The sequence below is a fragment of the Haliotis cracherodii genome, unplaced genomic scaffold (genome assembly GCF_022045235.1).
Source record: "Haliotis cracherodii isolate W230 unplaced genomic scaffold, xgHalCrac1.p SCAF_35, whole genome shotgun sequence".
In the NCBI taxonomy this organism is placed as follows: domain Eukaryota; kingdom Metazoa; phylum Mollusca; class Gastropoda; order Lepetellida; family Haliotidae; genus Haliotis; species Haliotis cracherodii.
Genome location: NW_027266292.1, coordinates 1,428,991 through 1,455,487, shown reverse-complemented (window position 1 = coordinate 1,455,487; position 26,497 = coordinate 1,428,991). Strand labels below are relative to the sequence as shown.

At 41.9% G+C, this 26,497-nt stretch overlaps 1 protein-coding gene across 1 annotated transcript; it reads left to right on the top strand.

Annotated features, from left to right (window-relative positions):
- Positions 1-26,497, top strand: LOC139477767 (exosome complex component 10-like). Its single transcript, XM_071260180.1, has 22 exons — positions 1-105; positions 4,128-4,261; positions 5,888-6,011; positions 6,481-6,585; positions 7,645-7,798; positions 8,307-8,364; positions 8,972-9,047; positions 10,025-10,135; positions 10,908-11,051; positions 11,739-11,929; positions 12,843-12,999; positions 13,835-13,983; positions 16,902-17,064; positions 18,112-18,250; positions 19,038-19,141; positions 19,949-20,026; positions 20,635-20,700; positions 21,532-21,652; positions 22,943-23,019; positions 24,560-24,782; positions 25,201-25,265; positions 25,907-26,497. Exons 1-22 carry the CDS (start codon positions 1-3, stop codon positions 25,991-25,993), a joined length of 2,631 nt encoding a protein of 876 aa, XP_071116281.1. The 3' UTR covers positions 25,994-26,497.

The following is a 26,497-nucleotide window of genomic DNA, read 5'->3' as shown; positions in this document are numbered from 1 at the left end:
ATGGCGGCGTCCCGTGAAAGCATGGACATCGACGATGTGAAAGACGACAATAGTGAATGCCAACCGATTATTCCGGGATATGCTGACATCAATGAATATTCACAGGTATACACTTTTTCATAGGTACCAAAATATAGCTTTCACCTGAGGATAGATACCTCTTCAATCTGATGTCAACCAAACATCTAGGCCCCAGTCACGGGCCCGTGAAGAGCCGGGGTAGAAAAGGTCTTCAGCAATCCATGCTTGTCATAAGAGGCGACTAACGGGATCGGATGGTCAGGCTCGCTGACGTGGTTGATGTATGTCATCGATCCCAATTGTGTAGATCGATGCTCATGATGTCAATCACTGGATTTTCTGGTCCAGGGTCGATTATTTAGACCGCTATCATATTGCTGGAATATTGCTGAGTGCTGCGACAAACAAAGTCACAGGACCAAGAAGCAGTACAGTCATATTACTGAAAAGCCGGTCCCATATATTTATGTATGTGGTTCCAGTGTTTTAGTAATATCACTATCCTGCCTCAGATGCTCAGGGGCCCGTGGCCCCAGTTGGGTTACAGTTAAATTTCAGTTCCACCAGAAAATTCGTAAACCATGTAAACCTATTGGATAGCACTCATTTATAAGACAATATCATTTTGGATGCAATGTTTCTATGTGTGTCATGATTTAGTATGAGTAAGGGAGGTATAAGACAATCTGGGGGCACGGGTGGCCCAGTCATCTAAGGCGCCGCGATTCGCTGTGCAGAGTTACGTCCCTTGGGCATGCCAGAAACCTATGATTGTGGGTTCGAATCCCGGTTCGCCCCAATTATGTTTCTAGGTTTGTCAGCACCATACCCGTGCTCGTTGGTTTCACCAAAGTGGTAAACGTCTGAGACTTGCATCACTTCAGGCTTTCCTCCCACATTAAGCTGACACGCCGCGGTATAACTGGAATACTGTTAAAAGCGGCGTTAAACCCAACTCATTCACTCACTATAAGACAATCCAGAGACCACAATGAAGATGCTGGCTTTTAAGAGTGGTGTTGCTGGTGCCATATCCATACACTAGGAATGGCTCCATAATCAGGGGTTGTTATGTGCCTCACAATATAGTCCATATGCTTCAAATTTTAGGTTTCCAGCTCTTATATTTGTTTATGCAATGATATTATCGTTGCATTATCCCCACGTAACAAGTTTGAGAGCTTCACTTCTTTTCGAGCACCTAAACAATACAAACTTTATTTATTGATCAAGGAAGACGGTTCAAAGCCCACTGAATACATCAAAGTGTTCGCCATTTGCCGCTGAAGTTATGTTACGAATTAAGATACACGGCTGCTGTTTGTAAACTTCCTGTTTGTAATATCATGTGACGGATCATGTTGTGCATCTATTTTAAACTTGACTGTCGTCGAGGGACTCAAAATCAGACGAGACACAATATTATATTATCACAATTATATTGACAAGATGAACAAGGGAACAGTCTATTAGTCGCACTGGGATAAAGGACAAAATAGATGCTGTTGAGATTTTAAAAAACAAATTTATCACCACGCAATCATGCCATCATTAGCTAAAATATTTCATAAACAGTGTTGCCAACCATCACATTTTTCACGCTGAAGTTCTTATTGTCACGTCCGAACATCAAAATTACATAAGATACATAAACTGATAATGGCATTGTTTTGAGTATTTTGTACCTACACCTGGTATTATTGTCAGATAAATATCGCCAATCTCCATCTCAACAGCTTCTTGGATTAAGGAGCCCAAAAGTAATTCTAAATTGAAACAGTGTTTTCTTTAAGATAAACCTCATATGTTGTTCTTGTTTAAGAGTGATTGCCCCTCCGCCTTTATATTATATGTTGTTTAGACCTAATTCATTGCTTTTTGCATAAGGTTATGATATTACACTTGATTTTGGGTTAAAAGAATTTCATTTCTAGATGTACGAACTTGTTTGGGTTACAAATTTACATACACCCATCTACTACAGTTAACCACGATATGTCACAGGTGACACATCTTCCCAAGGCAAGCGAGTTAACTGACTGTAAAAGTCCAGTTTCCACCCTTGCCGAGTTGGCTGGTATTTCTAGGCTCGATCATAGTTCAACCAGTGGCTATTATGAATTATGTCCCTCCTGTTGACCAATCAGGTTCCACATCTCATATCACTTGCATTTGCTTCAAACAAAATGGCAGCCCCAGTGAAGACGATCTGATTGATAATAAAAATCCATATTGTAATAAATTGGGTCTTACTTTGCGAAGTGCATCAAATCACATGAGCACCTTGATTAAAAACATGAAAAGATTTGGAAAATGTCTGTTGACGGCATGTTGATGGTAAACATGCTTTGCAAATCCTGCAATCGACCAAAATCTGCACAGCAGTTTACGAACCAAATGTTCATTTTGTGATGCAATTTTGATTGGACTATGCATAGACTTGTTAGTCCAGCCAAAATATAACTCCATAATTCCAGGCTAGTTCGTCAAGGGTTGAAACTGGACTTATATAGTCAGTTAACTCCCTTGATTTGGGAAGATGCTGGTGACATAGGGCAGTCGTTTTCTTTGCTGGTTCAGATCATCCAGTGATTGACACTAACACTGGTCCACTGGTCGGAGTCTTGTATATTTTCTTTGGGACCAGTAAAGATTAAAAAATGATGGTTCAGGGGTCTAGTGTTACTTTAGGGACGAAAAAGTAGTTTGAGTTTGTACAGTTTTTAGATCAGTGATAGATTGACTCTGAACTCTTTGCAAAACAAGCAACATAAACAATGCTGCATGGTACAATGGATGCCTTCCTTAGTGGTTTCTATACCAGGGGTCTGGAAAATTTAAAATCCCAATCGGACATTTGCATTTAGGCCACGCCCCCTTCAAATAGTGTATTTTAGTACGACTTTTCAAACACATTACAAGTTGTTACATATTCATAATATGATGAATTATGAATTGTTTCAATTTAGATTGTTTAATTCATCGGGCAATTAATAACAAATAATATCATTTTAGATGTACATGGAAAACATACGTTTATAACGATCTGTTAACGTAGTGAACAGTCTAATTAATATTCATGAGTTATATTCATGAGTCTGCTCACGTGTACGCGTTGTAACATTTGGATCGAGACTATTATCCCATATTTGGTTATGACGTGACCTCACGAGAAAAGGTTTTTTTTAAACTAAAGATTATTTAAAAACAAGACAGATAATATAATCAGAAATGCTAAAATATCGTTGATAGCAATAGTTATTTGAATACTTTCTTCATAGAATCTATACCACTCTATTACTTTATTCCAATTCTAGAGACTACAATGTTTAGTATACTAAACATTGTAGCCTGTAGAATTAGAATAAAGTAATACCATTTTAAACCATTTTTGGTCAGCACCATTGTCCCATCTTGTTGAGCATGGTGAGGCCCATCAGGATTTTTCAATGAACTGGTCCTTTGGACCTTTGATAAATTTTGGTCAGCATGAAACACTGTCACCTCCATATCAATGGACTGTGTCCAATAAGGAGAACCCCTCCCAAACAGGATTGGGAAATCACCCAGGAATACAACATGAACACTACAAATAATATGTGTTTCTACTCATTTTGAATGGAGGGCGGTCGGGTAGCCTAGTGGTTAAAGCGTTCGCTCGTCACGTTGAAGACCCGGGTTCGATTCCCGACATGGGTACAATGTGTGAAGCCCATTTCTGGTGTCCCCCGCCGTGATATTGCTGGAATATTGCTAAAAGCGGCGTAAAACCATACTCACTCACTCACTCACTCACTCACTCATTTTGAATGGCGATTAGTATTTTTGTAATAGAGTGTTCATCCAGCTTTATGGATTTGGTCCTGAGCCTAAGAATCATTCCACTTCTGTCGGGTGATCGGGTAGCCCCTGGTTAAAGCTTTCGCTTGTCACGACGAAGACCCAGGTTCGATTCCCGACATAGATATGATGTGTGAAACCCATTCCTGGTGTCCCCCACCGTGATATTGCTGAAAAATTGCTAAAAGCGGTGTGAAACCATACTCACTCACTCATTCATTCCACTTCTGTAACGTATATGTATATGCCCTTACCCTTTTTTTCAGAAAGTCTTGAAAAGTGTTCTACAGGCCACCCGGTCCTCCAATAGTCTACCGACAGGCGACGACTATGACTTCTACTCTACATTCAGATCTGTCAAGGATGTGCTGGACATTGAGGGCAGGAGAATCTTGCAGCTGTAAGACCTTACTTCTTATCATTTATATTGCAAGTTATATCATCTTACCATGCTTACCTCATGCTTGTTGTGAGAGCCGACTGAATTGAGATCAGGTGGTCAGGATCTGTGATTTGGGGGATTACACTTCATCAATGTGGTCGGTTTTGCAATGAATTTCAAGCCTTCATAATAATGCAAGATTTGATGACAAATATGTTTGTATCAATGCAAGGTATGGATGGATGCATGTCAAACAAAGACGTTTCTCATTTGTTTTGATCATGACACAACCCAAACTCACTGTGGGCATGCATAGTGATATAAGATTTTGTGATTATTTTGCTGTTTTGGGTATCTTAAGTTTGTTTATGCAAGTTAATACAATATTTGACATCTTTTGTTTGTGACCCGTAATTGAAAAGCTTCTCTCAACTCTCCATGGTGTTAATGTTGTCAGACATTGTTGGAAACTGAAACACTGCTACCTTACAGGTTATTGATAGTCAGGGTGGCTCTTTAAGCTTCCACAATTTCATATCACTGCCAGATACCCATATGCTGAGTGAACAGAGGCACAAACAGGACACATAGAATGAAATCTCTTTGTGAGGAACACAGTTTTCAATCTGGGTGTCAGCATTGTTCGAGTTGATGCAAATGTGTGTTTGTTTGTTTAACATCACACTCAATTACATGATGGGGTATGTAAATAATCGAGTCTGGACCAGACAATCCAGTGATTGATATCATGAGCATCGATCCACGCAATTGGGATGACATGTATCATCCAAGTAAGCAAGCCTGACCACCCGATCCCGTTAGTCGCCTCTGAAAAGCTTAGTCGCCTTTTACGGCAAGCATGGGTTGAGGAAGACCTATTCCATTGGGCACCCCTATTACCCGACCCTACCCGGGTACCCACTGTTCATGCTGTTGGTGTCAAGAGATAGGTACAAAAGTCTGATTGGGAATAGTTTGACAGTAGCCCTGGCAGAATGTTTTTAGATACACGTACAAAACGATGTGGTCATGGTCAGTTTTAGCTTTGTTCAAACAGATTTATGTCAGAAGGAACGTGTTCATAGCCATGGAGAAATGCGAATATCAGAGACTTAAAAGTGTCGTGTAACCATGTAGTTATGTAGTGAATATTTGTCATGAAACAATATATCACGTGACTAACCACGGATCCGGGTAGTCCTGTGGGTATCCAGGTCCTACTCAGTACCCACCGGACCCGGGTACCCGAGTTACCCGTCCCAGCCCTACTATCTCCCCCGGGTCTTCACAGGTCAGTTAACGCTAAACGCCGCACTCAGCAATATTCCAGCTATATGACGGCGGTCTGTAAATAATTGAGTCTGGACCAGACAATCCTGTGATTGATATCATGAGCATCGATCCACTAAAATTGGGATGACATGTATCAACCAAGTCAGCGAACCTGTGCACCTGATCCGGAAGTCACCTCTTACAAGCTTAGTTGCCTTTTACGGCAAGCATGGGTTGCTGAAGACCTATTCTACCCCGGATCTTCATGGGTCAGTTAATGCTAATGGGTTTGGCAGAAATCTTTCTTCATGTTCTTTTGTTCCTCTGATAATTATTTGCATACATAATCATGTTTATGATACAATATTTCAGGATAGAGAGCATCCTACGCCAACAGAGCGTCAAGGCCAAAATATCGACCAACAGTGATGTTATTGAGTTTGAGGACAAGTTTGATGCTGTCATGGATGCTAATGATCAGATTCTTGAGAGAGTTGTAAGTAAAAAGTCTTTGTTAAATGGCCTTTTTCATATGTCACAGGACAAAAACTTGCTTAGAGTGTTTGATGAACAATGCTTCAATCAGTCACTTCGCTTTACAGTCAAATGTTCAGTTGGTGATCTAGGTGCTGAATTTATCATGATTGTAAGTTTATTATGAATAAAGGGCAAGTGGTTCCATGGCTTGATAGGCTCATATATTTTGGCATTTATGTTTCCATTATCCGAAAAAACATAAACCACACCCACTAATGGACTACTGCTGCTTGATTGGCTGATAAAAGAATGGGCGGGGCTTGTGTTGTATCATTTCACTGAATGATGTCACTGATTTCATATTGTCTACAGGTATTTTTTGTGGCCATGATTAAATATATGGTCTGGAAAGTTATTGTTGTAGACAGTAGAAGTATTTGTGCACACACTTGTTCAAACTTTGTGTAACTGAATTTTTTTCACATCAGGGTTCGAGCCTGGATGAAGCCTCTGGGATCAAGAAACCGGAGGCTGACTTGGTGTTTGCCACAGCCACAGCGAGGACATCAACAGCAGCTAGTTGGAACAAAAAGGTAGGAACACTTTCCATGGTTACTTTCATGAATGCCGAGGCAGTTGGGTAGCCTAGAGGTCAAAGCGTTCGCTCATCGAGCCCAAGACCAGGGTTCGATTCCTGATATGGTACAATGTGTGAAGCCCATTTCTGGTGTCCTCCGCTGTGATATTGCTGGAATATTGCTAATAGTGGCCTAAAAACTCACTCACTCACTCACTCACTCACTCACTCACTCACTCACTCACTCACTCACTCACTTGATGAATGCTAATAATGCCGACTCAGAAATCAGAATATAACGTCAATTGTTAAACTTTAATCGTGGGTTGTGGTCAGTCTGGAATCACATCAGCGGAACATGTACTGTGTCTGAGTGGGGTATCCATGTTAAACTGTGGCATTATATCTCAGTGGGCCAGTATTTGTTCAGACTAGTACAAGCAGCCACACACATACAAGCATGCATATTGCTATATTAGTGCAGATAATCTTGAACGTGACGTTAAACTCTGTTTTTCCTTATTGAAACAATATTATCAAGTGAAGAGGGCTGGGTACCGGGATGGCTGTTATTAGTTCTGAAATAATTTAATGTAAAATGTTCATAAAAAATCTGGTGTGCGTAATTTGAAACTTAACTGTTTTTCATAATCATGTTAAAATCTTATAAAGGTCTTACATGACTAGATGACTAGGTATTTGCCAAACACAAATGACAGTAATGAAATGAAATCAGAACTACCTGTCCAAATATTTTCCTCCAGACAGACTGACAATCCACATTCACATAGAGATGATTTTGCATTTTAGATTCTGGTTTGTAGTGTTTTTACTGACAAAGCCAGAAGTATATTGACTACTGATTATTGGCCCAAAGTTTTACAGACAACAGGCTTGTGACCCACCATTAGGACCCGCGTATTGATGCAAAACATTTGTATCAGTCAGTACCAGTTTCTACAGAAAAAACCCATCTCTTAACAGACATTTATTTCCAGGTTGACATGTTTCAATCAACAGCTGTCACATTGTTGACTGTGGCGTAAAACAACATTCACTCCTTTCACTCTTTCAGGAGAAGAGCACAGCGGGGGACAACACATACAGACTGCTGGCGGCACGGAACATTGAACGTCCCCAGCTCAAGTTTAAAGTGAAGATAGACAACAGCAACCGGCCCTTCATCCCACAGATTAAACACAAGCCAAATGCTCAACAGTCTCTTGCAGGTAGGTTGGTTGTCACCATGGCAGCAAAGATTTAAACTGTGTGAAATGGTGTAGTGCTTACGAGAGGCAATGTCTGTTGGTTTTATATCTTGATCTGTTGGGGGCATGGGTGAACAAGATTCCAGAAACCTATGATTGTGGGTTCAAATCCCTGTTTGCCCCGGTTATGTTTCTAGGTTTGTCAGCACCATATTCAAGTTCGTGGGTTCCACTGAAGTTGTAAACATATGAGACCTGCATAACTTTGGGATTTCTTCCCACATAAAGCCGACACGCTGCGATGTAACTGGAATATAATACTGTTAAAAGCGGCATTAAACCCAACTCACTCACTCACTCACTTACTCATTCACTCACTCGCTTGCTCGCCCGCCCTCCCACTCACCCACTTACTCACTCACTCACTCACAGGAGATAATCTTTACAATGCTGAAACCCCTCAGCTAATAATCTCTATTTACTAATTGTAAACTTTGTACATGAAATTATCAATGTTTTCTTTTAACAGACAGTTTGCGGTTACCAGAGAAAATCACACCGCTTGATATGGAGAGTCCTACGTTTGTGTAAGTTGAGTTATATCACCTTGTGACTACAAGCTCATTATGAAAAATACTTTTATGGCATACATTAAAGCTAAGGTTGTCTGTGTGATCAGACTCATTGTTTAAACTAATTCTTTTACAGTTTTCCTTTAACATGTTTAATCAATTGTATGAACAGTTGTGAAAATAAAGACATTATTTTTAAGTACTGGTGTACTTTAAGATAAATATGAAGTAAAGAAAAAAGCTCTCATAAGACCTTCACCTGCACAGTATGTTTCTTACTAAAATTAGTTAATGGACTTGGCAGTAGTTTATTTACTGTAGGGGGCACGGGTGGCCCAGTCGTCTAAGGCACCGCGATTCGCTGTGCAGAGTTGCGTCCCTTGGCCACGCCAGAAACCTATGATTGTGTGTTCGAATCCTGGTTCGCCCCGATTATGTTTCTAGGTTTGTCAGCACCATACCCATGCTCGTTGGTTTCACCAAAGTGGTAAACTTCTGAGACCTGCATCACTTCGGGCTTTCCTCCTACATTAAGTTGACACGCCGTGATATAACTGTAATACTGTTAAAAGCGGCGTTAAACCCAACTCACTCACTCACTCACTTATTTACTGTATTTCAGCTACCCACATCCCTACCAGTATGAGCTTGATCACCTTCAGTATAATCCCCAGCATCTGATGGAGACGGAAGTTCAGGTATGTGTCAGTTACCAGGCAACGTCTAAGATCTGGACAGTAGGTGGTTGCATTGGAATAGCAGACAGATTAAAGCATTTGCAGATCAGGCTGAAAACATTAGGTTCTATTCTCACCATGGGTGCAGTGGGTGTCCATTATTGGTACGCCCTCAGCGATGTGGTTGCTGAAAGCAGTAATCCATACCCACTCAAACCCCTTTTGACCTGTGAAGATCCGGGGTAGTTCAGGCGAATTTTTTACTATTTCTGGTGCCCAAATCGCAACTTTAATTTAGAGTTTAGAATATGCTTCTGGTTACTCGTCAACATTTTCTGGCTGCTGCACATGGCAAACACGCCGCCTTCTCTGGGAAATAAATGACTGAATCGTTGCAAAACAAATCAATTGGAACAATTGTCATTTCCTGCGATATGGTACACAATTTGGATAGCAAAAGTGACGAAAGCACCGTGTTTCATCTGACCCGGAGTAGAATAGGTCTTCAGCAACCCATGCTTGCCATAAAAGGCGACTGTGCTTGTCGTAAAAGGCGACTAACGGGATTGGGTGGTCAGGCTCGCTGACTTTGTTGATGCATGTTGTTGATCCCAATTGCGATCGATCACTGGAGTGTCTGGTCCAGACTCGATTATTTACAGACTGCCGTCACACAGCTTGAATATTTTTGAGTGCAACGTAAAACAACGAACAACCAACCAACCTTTAAGAAATAATAATTTAGTTATCAGTCATACTACCATTATCACCTCTCGGGTACCCATTATGCACATGGTCTAGACTTGGTTCCCAGTAGGCAATGCTAGTGGGTAGAGGTGACTTACGGATCAGATTGTCAGGCTTTGATGATGTTGTGTCCATGTAACTGATACCTGATAGCCTAGATTGTTGCTCATTGTATCAGTTACTGGATTGTCTGGTTCAGACTCTATTATTCAGTAGTTACCATACTGAACTCATATTTTTTGTACTTCCAGGAGCCTCGTCCCATAGACTCGACACCTCTGACCCTCATTGACACAGAGTCAGAGCTGAAGGAGCTGTGTGACCATCTGAAGACTGTTCCGGCATTGGCTATAGACCTGGAGGTGAGCATATCACATGTTCAAGAGGTTCTCTCATTTGGTGTTTCTGATGTCTGACCTGGCTAATGTTTTACTAACCCAGGGGTGTTGATTGTTGCTCATGATATCAACCACTAGTTTGTCTGGCCTTGTTATATTGTATACAGGAGTCTGTGATGTGGCTGAAATATTGCTGACTACAGCTTAAAGTACTTAACCACCTCTTCCATGATGCTTGTATTCTGAAAAACATCTATCACAACAGGGCTTTAAGATAGCTTAAGGTGAGAATGTGGTTTCTTGTCAAATTACTGTGTTTAACTTCTGCAAATGGTTACAAGTTTCTTGTATTAGTATGCGAGCAAGTTGATCAAACTGGGTACAAAATACACCTGAGGACGTACAGGTAATATTCCTGTCATTTTTAGAATTAAATATATTTTTATTGTACGGACTGCCACCTTGATTTTGTGGGTAAGGCAGCTGCCCCAGAGAAAGGAAGGTTGGTGGTTCGATCCTTGGGTGCGTCATACCAAAAGACATTAAGAGATGTGTACTGTGTCTGAGTGGGGTGTACATTTTAAACTGTAGCATGGTATATGTCAGTCGGCTGGCACTTTAAGACCGGCAGTAGTCCAGATTAGTACAAGCAGCCACGCACAGCACAGCATGTTATAAGAAGCGCAGTAATCTTGAACTCAACATTAGATGCCATTTTCATCTCACCACTTTTTCTACTTTGAACCAACACAGGGAATCTCAAACAGTTTATATAATGAGGTTTGATTTTTTCCAGGCTCACACATACAGGAGTTTTCAGGGGCTGACATGCCTGATGCAGGTGTCGACACGAGAACAGGACTACATCATCGACACACTGGAGCTCCGACACAACATGCACATCCTTAATGAAGTGTTCACAGACCCCAACACTGTAAAGGTAAGGATGGCTATGTCATAAACACTGGAGCTAGTTGGGATCTCAGGGCATTTCAGGGCAAAATAGGTTAGATGCCCCTGGGTATTTCAGGGCAGAATAGGTTATTTGCCCCATGGGTATTTCAGGGCAGAAGAGGAGATGCCCCCTGGGTATTTCAGGGCAGAATAGGTTAGAAGCCCCCTGGGTATTTCAGGGCAGAATAGGTTAGATGCCCCCTGGGTATTTCAGGGCAGAAAAGGAGATGCCCCCTGGGTATTTCAGGGCAGAAAAGGTTAGATGCCCCCTGGGTATTTCAGGGCAGAAAAAATAGGATGCCCCCTGGGTATTTCAGGGCAGAATAGGTTAGATGCCCCCTGGGTATTTCAGGGCAGAAAAGGAGATGCCCCCTGGGTATTTCAGGGCAGAAAAGGTTAGATGCCCCCTGGGTATTTCAGGTCAGAAAAGGTTAGATACCCCTGGTTATTTCAGGGCAGAATAGGTTTCATACCCCTGGGTATTTCAGGGCAGAATAGGTCTCAAGTTTCCCATTCTTGTTGTAAAAGCTGACTAATGAGGTTACACTTTGTGACTTGTGCACTGGCTGGGCTATAGTCATCCATGATATATATATATATGAATGATGTATCTGTAATATTGCTTACTGCAGCTATTAGTATATTTTCTCACTCACTCAGTCTCTCTTGTCAGGTATTCCATGGTGCTCAATCTGACATTGAATGGCTTCAACGTGACTTCAACTTGTATGTGGTCAACATGTTTGACACAGGGGAGGCAGCTCGGACTCTGGAACATTCTAGAGCATCACTGGCTCACCTCCTGAATGTGTACTGTCAGGTGACAACAGACAAGAAGTATCAGCTTGCTGATTGGAGGATCAGGTAAATCATGTGATATCAGCAGCCAATCAAAAGGTCTTTTGCAATATCAATGGGGTAGAGTTAATATGATAATTGAAGGAAGAAAGGTATCTAAATGACATTGATATTTGGGTCCAAACGCTCCAGCAATCTCATTAAAATCAAACTTAGTTCTCGCTGTCGCTAAACAAAGATCTGAGGACATCCCTTTAAGGGTCATTAACGACCTTTCATCCAACCAATCAGAGCGTTGCTTACCAGATCATGAAAGTGACAGTTGGAATGTGTTTTCTAATCATGCAACCACAAAATATTTAACATGGAGTATTCCGAACGACAGTTACAGGTTTTATGATTATATCCATACAATCTAGGCAATCTATAAGCCATTCCAGAATATTCTTCTTGTCAGTTTGAAATTTATTTAATCGAGAATACATCAAAATATGTTTCGAAGCGTAGTCACCAGTTTGAAACTAGTGTTGTAAAGCTCGAGAAAGCTGCCTTCTGATTGGCTAATGTCGATTTCTTGTCTGTCATTTCATTGGTCGGTCAAAATTTGCGAAAGGTCGTTCTGACGTGACCCGTAATGGGATGTCCTCCGATCTTTGTTTAGCGGTAGCGAAAACTGTGATCTGATTTTAATGAGATTGAATGCTCGAGTAAAGTACACACACTAAGTTGATTAAGTCTTTATAATGTGATATGCTTTATAAAATATTAGAGAAAAGAAAAAATTTGGAAACTGTCTAGCAGTTGTATTTCTCATATGTTTTGTGTATTCAAAGCAATTTTCCTATTTTCTGTTGTCATTAATTGTTTATGGTAGCCAAAGCATGACAGGATGATTTCTATTGGAGGTAATTCTACACAGCTGAGTCAAGAGGTGTTAATGCCTGATTTTAGTAAAGAAAGATTCTGATACTTTCCTCAGGCCATTGCCAGAGCTAATGGTGAAGTATGCAAGGACTGACACACACTACCTACTGTACATCTACGACAAGATGAAGAACGAACTGCTTCAGAAGGGCAATGAGCAGAAGAACCTCCTCCACCATGTCCTGTCTAAAAGCGTGCACATCTGTGCCAGGGTAGGTTCTGATTGGTTGATTGGTCGATTGACAAAACAGTGTCTGCACCTGTACATGGGTAGGTCCTGACAGCTGATTGGTTGATTGACATAACAGAGTCAGCATCTGTGTCAGGGTAGGTCCTGATTGGTTGATTGACACAACAGTGCCAGCATCTGTGCCAGGATAGATCCTGATTGATTGATTGACAACACTGCCCACATCTGTGTCAGGGTAGGTCCTGATTGGTTGATTGACAACAGTGCCCACATATGTGCCAGGGTAGGTCCTGATTGGTTGAAAGACAACAGTGCCAGCATCTACACCAGGGTAGGTCCTGATTGGTTGATTGACACAACAGTGCCAGCATCTGTGCCAGGATAGATCCTGATTGATTGATTGACAACACTGCCCACATCTGTGTCAGGGTAGGTCCTGATTGGTTGATTGACAACAGTGCCCACATATGTGCCAGGGTAGGTCCTGATTGGTTGAAAGACAACAGTGCCAGCATCTACACCAGGGTAGGTCCTGATTGGTTGATTGACAACAGTGCCCACATGTGTGCCTGATTGGTTGATTTACACAGGAGTGCCAGCATCTACACCAGGGTAGGTCCTGACTGGTTGATTGACAACAGTGCCCACGTGTGTGCCTGATTGGTTGATTTACACAGTGCCTGCATCTGTGCTAGGGTAGGTCCTGATTGGTTGATTGACAACAGTGCCCACATGCTCTGCCAAAGTGTAACCCGTGTTTCATTGAGCTTTTCTCCTACAATAAACTGACACGCCTTGTTAACACTGAATACTGTGGCATAAAAGCCCCTCTAACTAGCTGTCTATGTGTTCTGCAGGTGTACAGGAAGCCCGTGTTTGAGGAGAGCCAGTACCTGGACCTGTACAGGAAGAGTAAGAAACTGTTCAACTCCCAGCAGCACCAGGCTCTCCGGGATCTGTATGCCTGGCGGAATAAGATTGCCAGACAGGAGGAAGAGAGTCCCTGGTAGGTGAACGTCATCAGTCAGTGCTGGGGGGCAGTCGGGTAGCAGTGGTTAAAGCGTTCGCTCGTCACACCGAAGACCCGGGTTCGATTCCTGACATGGGTACAATGTGTGAAGCCCATTTCTGGTGTCCCCCGTCGTGATATTGCTGGAATATTGCTAAAAGCGGCGTAAAATTTTACTCACTCACTCACTCAGTGAGTGCTGGCCCTGTGGCAACTCTGGGGCAGACTTGTCCCTGTTGTTTCATGGGATTGTACGGGGGCACGGGCGTTAAACCCAACTCACTCATTCACTCATGGGATTGTACTCTCTGACTAACATGGGGATCAGGGTCCCGTTCCACAAAACAATCTCAGTGTTACGATTCTCGTAAATCTATGTTAAAGTATGGGAGTTCCAAACACCGAAACACAAAGATCACTTTGTGGAACACCCTTATTGTTACAGTGTATGACCTAGAGAAGCCTGTAGTGTCGATAAGGATTCTGTCTGGACAATTACATGCATAACCTAAAATTATTGTTAAGTTAATAGTCCATATTTCTGCTCAACAAGAAATTAGAGACATCCCATCCCAGAGCTCCAGATAAGCTGCGTATCTGCGTAAAATACGTATCAGAAATTCAGAAATATGCAGTAAAATAAAATCCAAGCTTATCAAATATGCAACAAACATTACAGATACGCTACAAAAATAACACTTGTGCGTATGATCAAAATATTGTGAAGTAACCCTGCGTATTCGATCAGCAAATCAGCAACTTATTTTGAAATTATAAACGGGCATTCCGTCAACCTTGCCAAACTCCACGATGACAGTTACATCATGATCATATGCCATCACACTTTCTTGTGGAAGTATTGTGGTATTTTTGAGTCCTATAAAGCTCTTGAACCCACACGACACCAGTTTGCAGGGACTAGATGAATAGTGTTTTGAAATATTTAACTTAAATACCCACATGTGTAAAAACTAGTGGGTAACAGAAGTTTGAATACCCAGATAGAATTACTGATACCCAATGATTTTAAAATGCATGGGTAAAATACCCACAACACCAAAAGCTTATCTGGAGCTCTGCATCCTATCTACATACCACTTATCTTCCTTTCTCTGTCGGTAACCAACGGGTAATCAGAAGATGAGGACTTCGTTTACTGATCAAGATGTACCTGATACTGGGAACTGTGGGTACATATACTACTCAAAATTTGATAAGGATCACTAGGTGATATGTGTGTAAGTTACCACAAACATAACAAAAGACATGACTCTGACTCAGAAACGTGTTTAATCATGTTATGAATGAAAATGCATGAACGGCATGAACTTGTATCAATATGGAATGTTTGAAATCTGCAAACACCAAAAGGCATTTCATTAAAAAATGTTAACAGCAAACAAGAGAAAGAATTACACAGTTATGAGGGATAGTCCATCATTACGCTTAGTCGATGAAGTGTCAATATCGAGTATGACCTCCCCTTGCATCAATGACGGCCTGACAACGTCGAGATATGCTGTCAGTAAGCACCCGGATGTTCCCAATAGGAAGGTTGTTCCACTCATCCACGAGGGCATGTCCGAGCTCTGCCAAAGTCGTGGGTTGTGCTCTACGGCGTGAAAAGGCAACCTGCAGCATGTTCCAGACATGCTCAATCGGGTTCAAGTCCGGCGAGCGCGCTGGCCAATCCATGCGGACAATTGTCTCCTGCTCAAGGTACTGCTCAACCACCCTGGCGCGATGAGGACGGGCGTTATCATCCATCAGGATGAACTCAGGGCCAACAGCACCAGCGTAGGGTCTGACGTACACATCGAGGATCTCATCCCGGTACCTCACCCCCGTCATTGTTCCTCTCTCCAGGACATGAAGATCTGTCCTTCCATCTCTGTTGATTCCACCCCAGACCATGTTGGAACCACCACCATAACGGTCATGTTCACTGATGTTGGCATCATGGAAACGTTCACGTTGTCATTGCCACACCCGCTGCCTCCTGTCTGTAAAGTCCAAACAATACCTGGACTCATCGGTGAACAGAACTGGAACCCAATCGTTCCGTGTCCAAGTGACATGATCTTCAGCCCATTCCAATCGCTCCCGCCGGTGTCGAACAGTCAGGGGGATTCGGACACATGCCCTTCTCGAGTAGAGACCTGCATTGTGAAGACGATTCCGTATCGTCTGAGTGGACACATTCACCCCCGAGGCGTTCAGGAGGTCGTTACGTAGGCTGGTTGCTGTCCAGAAGGGATGACGTCGTGCCTGAAGAGCCACAAAATGATCTTGGCGTTGGGTTGTCGACCTCTGACGACCACCCCCATGTCGGTGTGCTGCTGTACCAAAATTTTGCTGTTGGGACCAGGCCCTGCTTACAACGCTCTGGCTGACGTTTAGCGCATTGGCAACGTCACGTTGTGAATAGCCAGCATCAAGCATTCCAATACATCTGCCCAGTTGTTCTGTCGTCAGGCGACGCCTTACACGTTGAGGGGGCATTGCGTAGATAAACGTAGTGTAAACACTCAATTGAGTTTACAGTTTCACAATGAATCAGACACCGTTGCCTGATTGGAAATCGTGCAATGGTAGCAAAAGCATGAACTGTGATGTGAAACGCATTTCCCATGGCATGAAATGCACGTGCACATGTGTTGGAGACGTTTTTGATTTCACTTGAACACAATATTGCCAGTTATGCAGTTATTTTGTTTTTTTATTAAGAAAAATATCTACGATCCTTATCAAATTTTGAGTAGTATATATGTATCTAGATCATTTGACTACGAGTTGACAAGCTGTTTTGTTCTTCTTTCGGTGTATCCTTTGTACTGTATTCAAGTTGATGTTTCACTATTAAACACTCATTGACTGCAATGTGTGTTGGTGTTGACAGATTGTGTGTGTTGTAGGTATGTGTTCCCCAACCACATGCTGCTGCAGAGTGCCCAGGTACTGCCCCGTGAACAGCAGGGTGTGTTGGCATGCTGCAGGCCCATCCCCCCCCTCGTCCGACAGAACCTGTCCGAGATTCACAGCATCATCATGGAGGCCAGAAGTGTCTCCCTTGTCAAGGTCAGTCACCTCAGACTTACAGTAGGGGCACGGGTGGAACAGTCGTCTAAGGAACCACAGTTCATTGTGCAGAGTTGCATCCCTTATGCGTGCCAGGAACCGATCAGTTTGAATCCCAGTTTGCTCTGACCATACTCAATACTCATGCTCATTGGTTTCGCCAAAGTGGTATACGTCGAAGACCTGCATCACTTCGGGCTGTCCTCTTACATTAAGCTGACACCATGATATAACTCGATTGCTGTTCAAAACAGCGTTAAACACAACTTACTCATTTCTATTATCCCCTGCCACAATGTGGAAGGTGGATATAGGAATGGGTGATGTCGACTGTCCAGCACATTTTGTTTCCGGAGCAGAACTAAAAAAAACATGAGTGATATCTTAACCAAACTTGGCACGTAGATAGGTCTAGTGGTGAACTGGTGCCTTTTGATATTTTGGGATTTAAAAAAAAAAAATCTTTCAAGGTGCCATAGCAGCGACTTAGACTGAAAATGGCAGAAGTGCTCATTTTGGGAGCAGATCTTTTTTTTCTGTGTCACAAGTCATGATATATATTAGGATATGATTGTTCGTCATCACTCTTATGGTGATGGTGATAGTGATCCTGAACTTGACACTAATGTATTGCGGATTGCAAAGTAAATCCACTCACTTTCACAAAAGAAGAGACTTTGAATACTATGAATTGACTTTACCTACGTTTTTTTAATGTTCTGACAATATTATATGTGTAAAGCTGTAATAATGGTAACAGAACATTTGCCCACTGATTCTAGCAAGTGTAGTCGAGTGATGATGGTTGTCACGCTTACAATTTTGGTGTGATTTGAAAAAATAAACACAATTGCTTACTTAGCGCTTTTCTCTCCAAGTAATGCATTTGATTGCTTGGTTGTTTGGACCTTCCAGTCACTCTCTGATCATTTCGATCATGTGGAAGTAAATTGAAACATTTCAAGCACATCCAGGTGAATTGTCAACACTGTTGGTTACTTTATGCATTTGTGAAAATGAATGAATGAAAGCTGAATTGTACTTCAGGTTGACCGGCCCAAAGTCCAGTTCCCCTCGGCTGCCCAGCATCCAAAGTATGACTCAGAGAGCCTTCTTAACTGTCCTCATGACACCTCTCACATTAACAAGGCTGTTGCCATGGTTACAGATGATGAAACTCAACCAGGTAATCAACAGACAGATACGGTTTAATCCATGACTGTACAGATTTTCTCTCGCTGTCTATCTTATCCCTTCATAGAAATAAGGTGCTGAGTGATGTCACGCATCCCAGAGTTCCCAGTCCTCACTTTCACATGATGAAGCAACCCGTGAAGATTCCGGGGTAGAAAAGGTCTTCAGCAACCCATGCTTGCCGTGAAGATCCGGGGTAGAACAGGTCTTCAGCAACCCATGCTTGCCATAAAAGGCGACTATGCTTATCGTAAGAGGCGACTAATGGGATCCGGTGGTCAGGCTCGCTGACTTGGTTGATGCTTGTCATCGTGTCCCAAATCGTGGATCGATGCTCATGATGTCAATGACTGGATTGTCTGGTCCAGACTCAATTATTAACAGGCCGCCGTCACACAGCTGGAACAACAAACAAATAATCAAACAAACAAAAAAACAAAAACAAAAAAAAAATATGATGAAGCAACTCCCTTCTTGCTGCTTTCGCCTGCTTGAAATAAACTAAATACACTGATTTAACATGGAGATTAACTACCTGACACATGGGCCTTCACCATCACAGACAATACATTGAATGACGATGATGAGCTTCCATCTTGTCCCTATCTCTTGGCATGGTGCAGAGTTGCATCCCTTAGCCCTGACAGGATCTGCTGGTTATGTGTTTAAATCTGATTGTAAACACTGAGAGACCTTCCTGTCATACTTAGTTAACATGATGTTGCGAAAGAAACTACGTTTTCAAAGGGGTGTAAACCAGCATTCATTTACTATTTCAGATTCCTCCCTGATTTCTACAACATCGTCTGTGTTCCGGGACGGCAGTGACAAGATACCCCTCCAGGACAATCCTATCATCTCCGCCTTCAGCTGGACGAGGAAGGTGATCACTCTCAACACACTCCTGTGTGGTGATGACATAGCATGACACATCATGTGATCAGACCTTTCTCTTGATTGTGGGGCGGTCGGGTAGCCTAGTGGTTAGAGCGTTTGCTCGTCACGCCGAAGACCCGGGTTCGATTCCCGACATGGGTAAAATTGTGTGAAGGCCATTTCTGGTGTCCCCAGCTGTTATATTGCTGAAATATTGCTGAAAGAGGCCTAAAACCATACACACACACTTTCTCTTGATTGTAAACAAACACATTCATTCTGAAATAGAGTTTCACTGCAAGCATTATGAAAACATTACTTCAACTCCGGCAGTGTGACAATATGATGTACACATAGAAATTACTGGAAGCTACTGGAATGGTTTTGATGTCGATGTTCGTGGAGCTGATCAAAGTATAAATACACAAATGGAAATATTTTTTCGTGTTAGGGATATTTACTCGATGAAATAAAACGATTTTGTGACATATGTTTATCTAAATGTGTTGACTTTTTAAAAATGAAATAGATCAAAAACATATGTCATATGTTCCATGGTCTAAGCTAGATTTATTGATTGAAATACTAATATAGTTGACGTATTGATCCTAAGATTTCCAATCAATAACACCCCCGGCTTGTCATGATATGCAGCAGGAATGTGACTGACTAATGTGTAAAACAACATTCACTCGTTTTTTCAGTTGTTGTCTTTTGAAATAATTGATCAACAATGAACAGTTTCTGAAACAATGTATCGTTTTTGTGTTCCAGTGAAGAATACATACCGGTATGTTATGTTTTTTTATTTCAGAGAACAAACAGTTTTATGTCAACTGTTCAGAAGAAGGCAGAAGAAATAAAGGGGATGTTCTTGAGTCCTTTTCAGATGGTAGGTCAGATCATGGTTCTGTTGTTGGGGTAATAAGAGATAATGACTGTGCAGAGTTGCCTCCCTTGGTTGTACCAGGATCTGTTGTCATATGGTTTGAATCCAACAATTGGCTTGATTATGAGCCTTTTTTTATCAGCATCCTCCCTTGGAATTATCTAGACCTCAGAGTCTAAATGAAGCATTTTTCAGTAAAACTTCCCAAAAGGGAATTAGGAATTTCCCATTTCATGTAATATAGTTATGGCTAATGTGATGGCTTGTCACGGTCAACAATCTCTAAAAATAAGAACTTTAAGAAAGTCCTATTTACGACTTGTGTTACTGAAATGCTGTAATGAGAAATTTGATTTCATGTATCCATTGGTTCCTTGATGTTCAATGTGGCAGTCGGGTAGCCTTGTGGTTAAAACGTTCGCTCGTCACGCCGAAGACCCAGGTTCGAATCCCGATATGACATCGCCCATTTGTGGTGTCCCCTACCGTTATATTGCGCAAATATTGCTAAAAGCGGCGTAAAACCTCACCCTTTCACTCCTTGATGTTCAAAGAATATTATTTGTCATGTCAGGTGGAGATATATTGTGATTATTTGCTCCATCTTTCAGTATTTACAACCAGATGAGAAGTCAACAAAGACCAAAGAGTTGTCACAAACACAACCATCGATTCAGGTAGGTGAAGAAGAAAAATCTAGTGGGGACATCATGACCCTGACATTTAAGTTTCATTGCGAAAGTGATTTTGAATTGTAAATTCTCTTTCAGATTAAAGTGATTTGGGTGAGAGTTGCCCCCCCTGGCGTGAGGCGCCGTTGGGGGTGAGGCCCCGTAAGGGTGGTCGTATATCATACAAAAACGAAGTTTTTTGTGTGGTAACATTTTTTATGAAGGAAAATGGTTACAACTATGTCATGTAGATTTTCTTGAGCAAGGAAAATGCAATAAGTGCCCCAAGGAGGATTTCATCAGAGAATTCATAACCTCTACAGGTTTGTAAAAAAAAAATTTAATCTTGAAACTGCAGGTAAATGGATATGATGTGCAATCACTGGATTATCTGGCTGCCTTCATATAGCTGGCATATTGCTGAATGCGGTGTAAAGAACAATCAAACAAACAAATCCTACGAGTCACAACGATTTATGCTACATGTGCCATGCGGGAAAAGATATGACTTGATGTGATGTTACAATGTCATGTTTAAAGTGGTGTTATATCTAATTCTATCATGGCTTTGGAAAATACTGGATTTTGATTGGTCATCATTGTAGCAGCTACTGTTTATAGGAAAGTACTTCTTTATCAATCATGGTCGAAGATCCAGGTTAGAATAGGTCTTCAGCAAGCCATGATTACCGTAACAGGTGACTATACTTGTCGTATGAGGTGAGTAATGAGATCTTCATGCTTAGGGCCAGGTTCAATTCTCCGTATGGCCCATTTTCTGTGTTCCTCTATTGGTGATTAAGTGGTGATTAACATACTCCCTTTCTCTTGTTTTAGAATGTAAGTCCCTGGAAGTTGAAACCAAACACAGTCACAGAGAAGGGTGTGAAGCCTCCGACAGAACACACATCAGACACCGAGATCGACCCGGTCACAGGTCAACCAGTGCATATATATGGTGAGTGACAAGTAGCCTAGGTTAGAATCAGTCCCGAGCACTTTATTCGTCATAAGAGTTGAGTGAATGAATCTAGTACAGAAGGTTTTGTTTTATTGCATGTCCTCACACCCTGATGGCGTATGACATTGCCCATTCATAAAGTCACTGGTTTATGGCCAAGGGCCCAGCCCACTAAGTGTTCATTGGGCTACAACATCCGTATGCTATGATAAGCTCTATAGTTACGACAGGTCGAAGTGCTTCAAACGCTTTGTGAAATGGGACCCTGACTCAATTATTCAAAAGCCACTTTTAATGTCAATAGCATAGAGTGTTTGGTCTACCAGTGTGTGTTCATTGTGACTGGAGGGGCGGTCGGGTAGCATTGTGGTTAAAGCATTCGCTCGTCACGCCGAAGACCTGGGTTGATTCCCGACATAGATATGATGTGTGAAACCCATTTCTGGTGTCCCCCGATGTGATATTGCTGGAATATTACTAAAAGCGGCGTAAAACCATACTCACTAATTCACTCATTGTGACAGGCTATACATTGAAATTATGTTTGACTTGTTGTGTGAAGTGAAATGTGTTCTCATTGTCCGTGATGTTACAAAAAGTGCACATTTTCAAGAGGTGAGATAAACATGTTGCTTCACAAGATCAGTAAGATATTCTGTTCACTTTTATAGGCTTTCAAGGTGGAGACCACCAGAAGACACAAACTCTAAATGGATTCTTTATTTTATTGTTATTATCGCACACTGAAAGCTCCATATGTAAATGGGGGCCAGTGGTTTATACCTTGTGGCTTGTCTCATTCCCCCACCAGGGTACAATATGTGAAACCCACTTGTGTGTCCCCTGATGTACTATGCATAGAAAAATACCAACAATGGTATTCAAAATCCAACTCCCTCCCTCCCTCACCCACCCACTCACCCGCCCGCCCACCCACCCACCCACTCACTCACTCACTCACTCACTCACTCACTCACTCACTCCACACAGGACAGTCATGTGACCGAGAATTGACAGTGCCCATTATGAATAATATGAACAATTATTTTTCAGTGTTAAACAGTATTACATGCGTCACTTAGCAATTGAGTACCGGTAAGCCTCAAAATGATAACGTTTAAGTGATAAGTGTTTGACAACTTCCCCTATCTCCGATTTAAACTTGAGACAATCCTTGTTTCACTGCTTTATGATGACATCAAATATGTGTTCATACAGCTGTAGTTGACGTGTCACTGACTAAGCATAGTCACTCACTGGTTTAATGCCCAGCTGATTTCTTTTCAGAACCACCTGCCAAGAGAGTGAAGGTTGACACTATTCCCATCAGCACCAATGAGTTTGTGTTGCGGGAGCAGGCTCAGGTAATACATGTTGATGGTGTTAGCGGTGAAGCTCCTGCCACTGGGGGGGTTGAGGGGTTGGGATAACCAACTCGTTATGCTGAACACCCCACATGTTTACAATGTGTGAACATAATTTCTGGTGTTTCCCGTCACGATATTGCTGAAAGAGGTGTAAAACCAGGGGTCCGGAAACCGTCATATGCGCCGGACATGTCCGATTGGGAATCTCAAATGTCCGGTCTAAAATATTGCTTACCGGACATTTAAATTTTTCTCATTGATTGTGTGATTGGGACAGGTTGACACATAAGATGTCTCCACACCTCTGCACTCAATATGGCCCATGTATCTCATGCTTGTAAGGCAGTGATTTATGTAAGTTCCAATGGTAGGCAAATAGGGAATTTTTTTCTTCTTCAAAATTGGGATTTTTGTTGTTCATGTTTTTCTAAATTCAGAGGTATTATCACATAGCATTCAATATACAATTTAGCAGTCAAGCCTCTTCCTCCATAATGGGGTCTGTCGGGTAGCCTAGTGGTTAAAGCGTTTGCTCGTCTCCCGGAAGACCGGGGTTTGATTCCTGATATGGGTACAATGTGTGAAACCCATTTCTGGTGTCCCCCGCTGTGATATTGCTGGAATATTGCTAAATGTGGCGTAAAACAAAACTCACTCACTCCTCCATATTGGTCCTATTTTAATTGTATAACGGCATGAACTCGGAAATGTCTGATTCCCATGTGACAGTTGCAGACTTGATGCGAAATAGAAGTTCTAAGCAGTTTTTCACCTGTGAAGATCCGGGGTAGAATAGGTCTTCAGCAACCCATGCTTGTCGTAAGAGACGACTATGCTATGCTGGTCCCAACTCGATTATTTACAGACCGCCATGATATAAGAGGAATATTGCTGAGTGTGGTGTTACACATCAAACAAACAAATTTAAGCAGGACCAGATAAATCTGTGTCAGACAACGTGAAAATGAATTGGGTAAACAAAAATGGCTTCAAAGTATGACTAACACTTAAATCTTTAATAACCTTGGAAGACTCCAACAGTTGATCCAATTGGGCCAGACAACACTGAACATCAATGGTCCAGTGAGCAAGACTAGTTTACAGCACTTGGGAATATTATCAGTTTCCACCATATTTCCCTGTTTTCATCATTTATGTGTAAAGCAGGTAGTGTTTTCCTCACTGTCACAAAAAAAGTTTCATGCAATCAGTTTGACATTTGCAACTTGGCTTGAAGAAATCGTACACTTGTAATGCCCCAAACAAGTTTCTGACCAGGTATATCCGTTAAAAACCAGGTTAGAATTGGTCTTCTGCAACCGTGCTTGTTGTAAGAGGCAACTAACGGGTTGCTGACTTGGTTGATACTTGTCATCGTATCTCAACTGCATAGATCGATGCTCAATAGTTGGATTGTCTGGTCCAGACTTGATTATTTACAGACCACCGTCATAGGGCTGGAGTATTTGCTGAGTGTGGCATTAAGCAACAACCACAAAAATAAATACATTCCAACATGGCTATTATTCTTTTGCAGAAGAAGAAAAAGAAGAAGAAAAAGGACCCATTGTATGAGGCAAGTCTTCCAGGGGCCATGGACGAGGGAGTGGTTGAAGAGCCATCCCTTGGGGAAGAGGTGGGAGAAGAACCAGAGGAGGAGGAAGAAGGAGAAGAAGAAGAGGTGCCAAAGAAGAAGGGGAGGAAAACCAAGGAGTTTGTGCCACATGATTACAGCGGTTCTTACAGCAAAATATTTCAAGGTTTGTGTTCAGTGTTTAATGTTTGTTGGAGGATGTATCCTGTTTGATTGTAGCTTTATACAGTGGAACCTTGTTAATCCAGACAGTACTGTTCAAATTTAAGTCGTTTTAAGAAGTTCCTGATTAACGAATCGTTGGTAAGCGGTATGTATACTATACTATACATGTATATAAACATTGCCAACACAAGCAGACAAAAGATGGGTCTCAAGATTAACAAGGTTTCACTCTAGCTGCAGGAGCTGAATGACAAATTTTATAGTTATTTTCTTTTTTTGTTCATCATGATTAAATACATGTGATAGATACAGACTGCAGGATATAGTGTATTGAATCGTTGAGTGTTGTGGTGTACTTGTGTTTCAATGAATCTTACTTCTCACCCACTTGTGATAAAATGCTGACTGCAATATTTCAGGAACTTCAAAAGCTAAAGATGAGTTTAATCCTGCTGGAAAATTCAAGAAAGGAAAAAAGAATAAGGTAAGCAATGCAAAAATTTCAGTTGGAAATTCATCTCAACATATTTTAAATCCAGAAAACAATGTTTGTACTTTATTGGGTGACAGATCAGCTGTCATGTGTAATTGATGGTGTGTCACTGTGACCTGGTTGATTGTGTGTAACTGTGACCTGGTTGATTGTGTGTCACTGTGACCTGGTTGATTGTGTGTCACTGTGACCTACTTGCTTGTGTGTCACTGTGACCTACTTGCTGGTGTGTCACTGTGACCTACTTGATGGTGTGTCACTGTGACCTACTTGATGGTGTGTCACTTTGACCTGGCTGATGTTGTGTCACTGTGACCTGGCTGATGGTGTGTCATGTGACCTGGCTGATGGTGTGTCACTTTGACCTGGCTGATGGTGTGTCATGTGACCTGGTTGTTGTTGTGTCATGTGACCTGGTTGATGGTGTGTCATGTGACCCGGTTGTTGGTGAATCATGTGACCCGGTTGATTGTGTGTCATGTGACCTGCTTGATGAAGTATTGTTTTCCTCTGCATTCAGCAATATTCCAGCTTTATCAATGATGGAATGTTGTTTTTAGGAAAGGTTAGTATGATACAACTGTAAAAGATCTGGCAATTGCATTAAATCTCACACTGTCTCTTTTTATCAGAATCAGAAACGCAACAGCTCCCGAGGGAACAAAAGTTTCACCTACAACCGCGGCGGGCCCCAGGGTCGAGGCCACAAGAAGCATTAGAGAAACAGGACATGGCCACAGATAGCACCACATCGTCACTGCATCTCACTGTCTCTCTGGGGAGGCTCCATCACCTCTTGTAAGGCTATAAAGATGAAGGAAAGGATCAGGTGTAAATTATCAGTTTCAGCAGGGATCACGTTATCTTGGCTAAGTTATTTTCAACTGTCTGAGTAGACTTGAAAATTAAGAGTCGTTAGAATTGGTCTTCAGCAACAAATGCTTGTCGTTCGAGGAAACTGACAAGAATGTGTGGTCAGGCTTTCTGACTTGATTGATTCATGTCATTTTATCCCAATTGCATTGATCAAAATGAATCATTAGACTGTCTGGTTCAGACTCAATTTTTTATGGACTGACATCAGTTTGCTGCAATATTGCTGAGTGTTACAAAACAAATTAACAAGGAGCTAAGAAGCGTTGTTAGATTTGGGGATATTTATCTAGAAGACTACAAGACGTCTTTGACGTTCAGTCCCTCGGGGACTGCCTCCGTGGCCCAGT

Coding starts and splice junctions, on each gene's coding strand:
- LOC139477767 (XM_071260180.1), top strand. CDS start 1: ATGGCGGCGTCCCGTGAAAGCATGGACATCGACGATGTGAAAGACGAC. Junction 6,586..7,644: donor CAGCTAGTTGGAACAAAAAG/GTAGGAACACTT, acceptor TCACTCTTTCAG/GAGAAGAGCACAGCGGGGGA. Junction 13,984..16,901: donor CAGGAGGAAGAGAGTCCCTG/GTAGGTGAACGT, acceptor TGTGTGTTGTAG/GTATGTGTTCCCCAACCACA.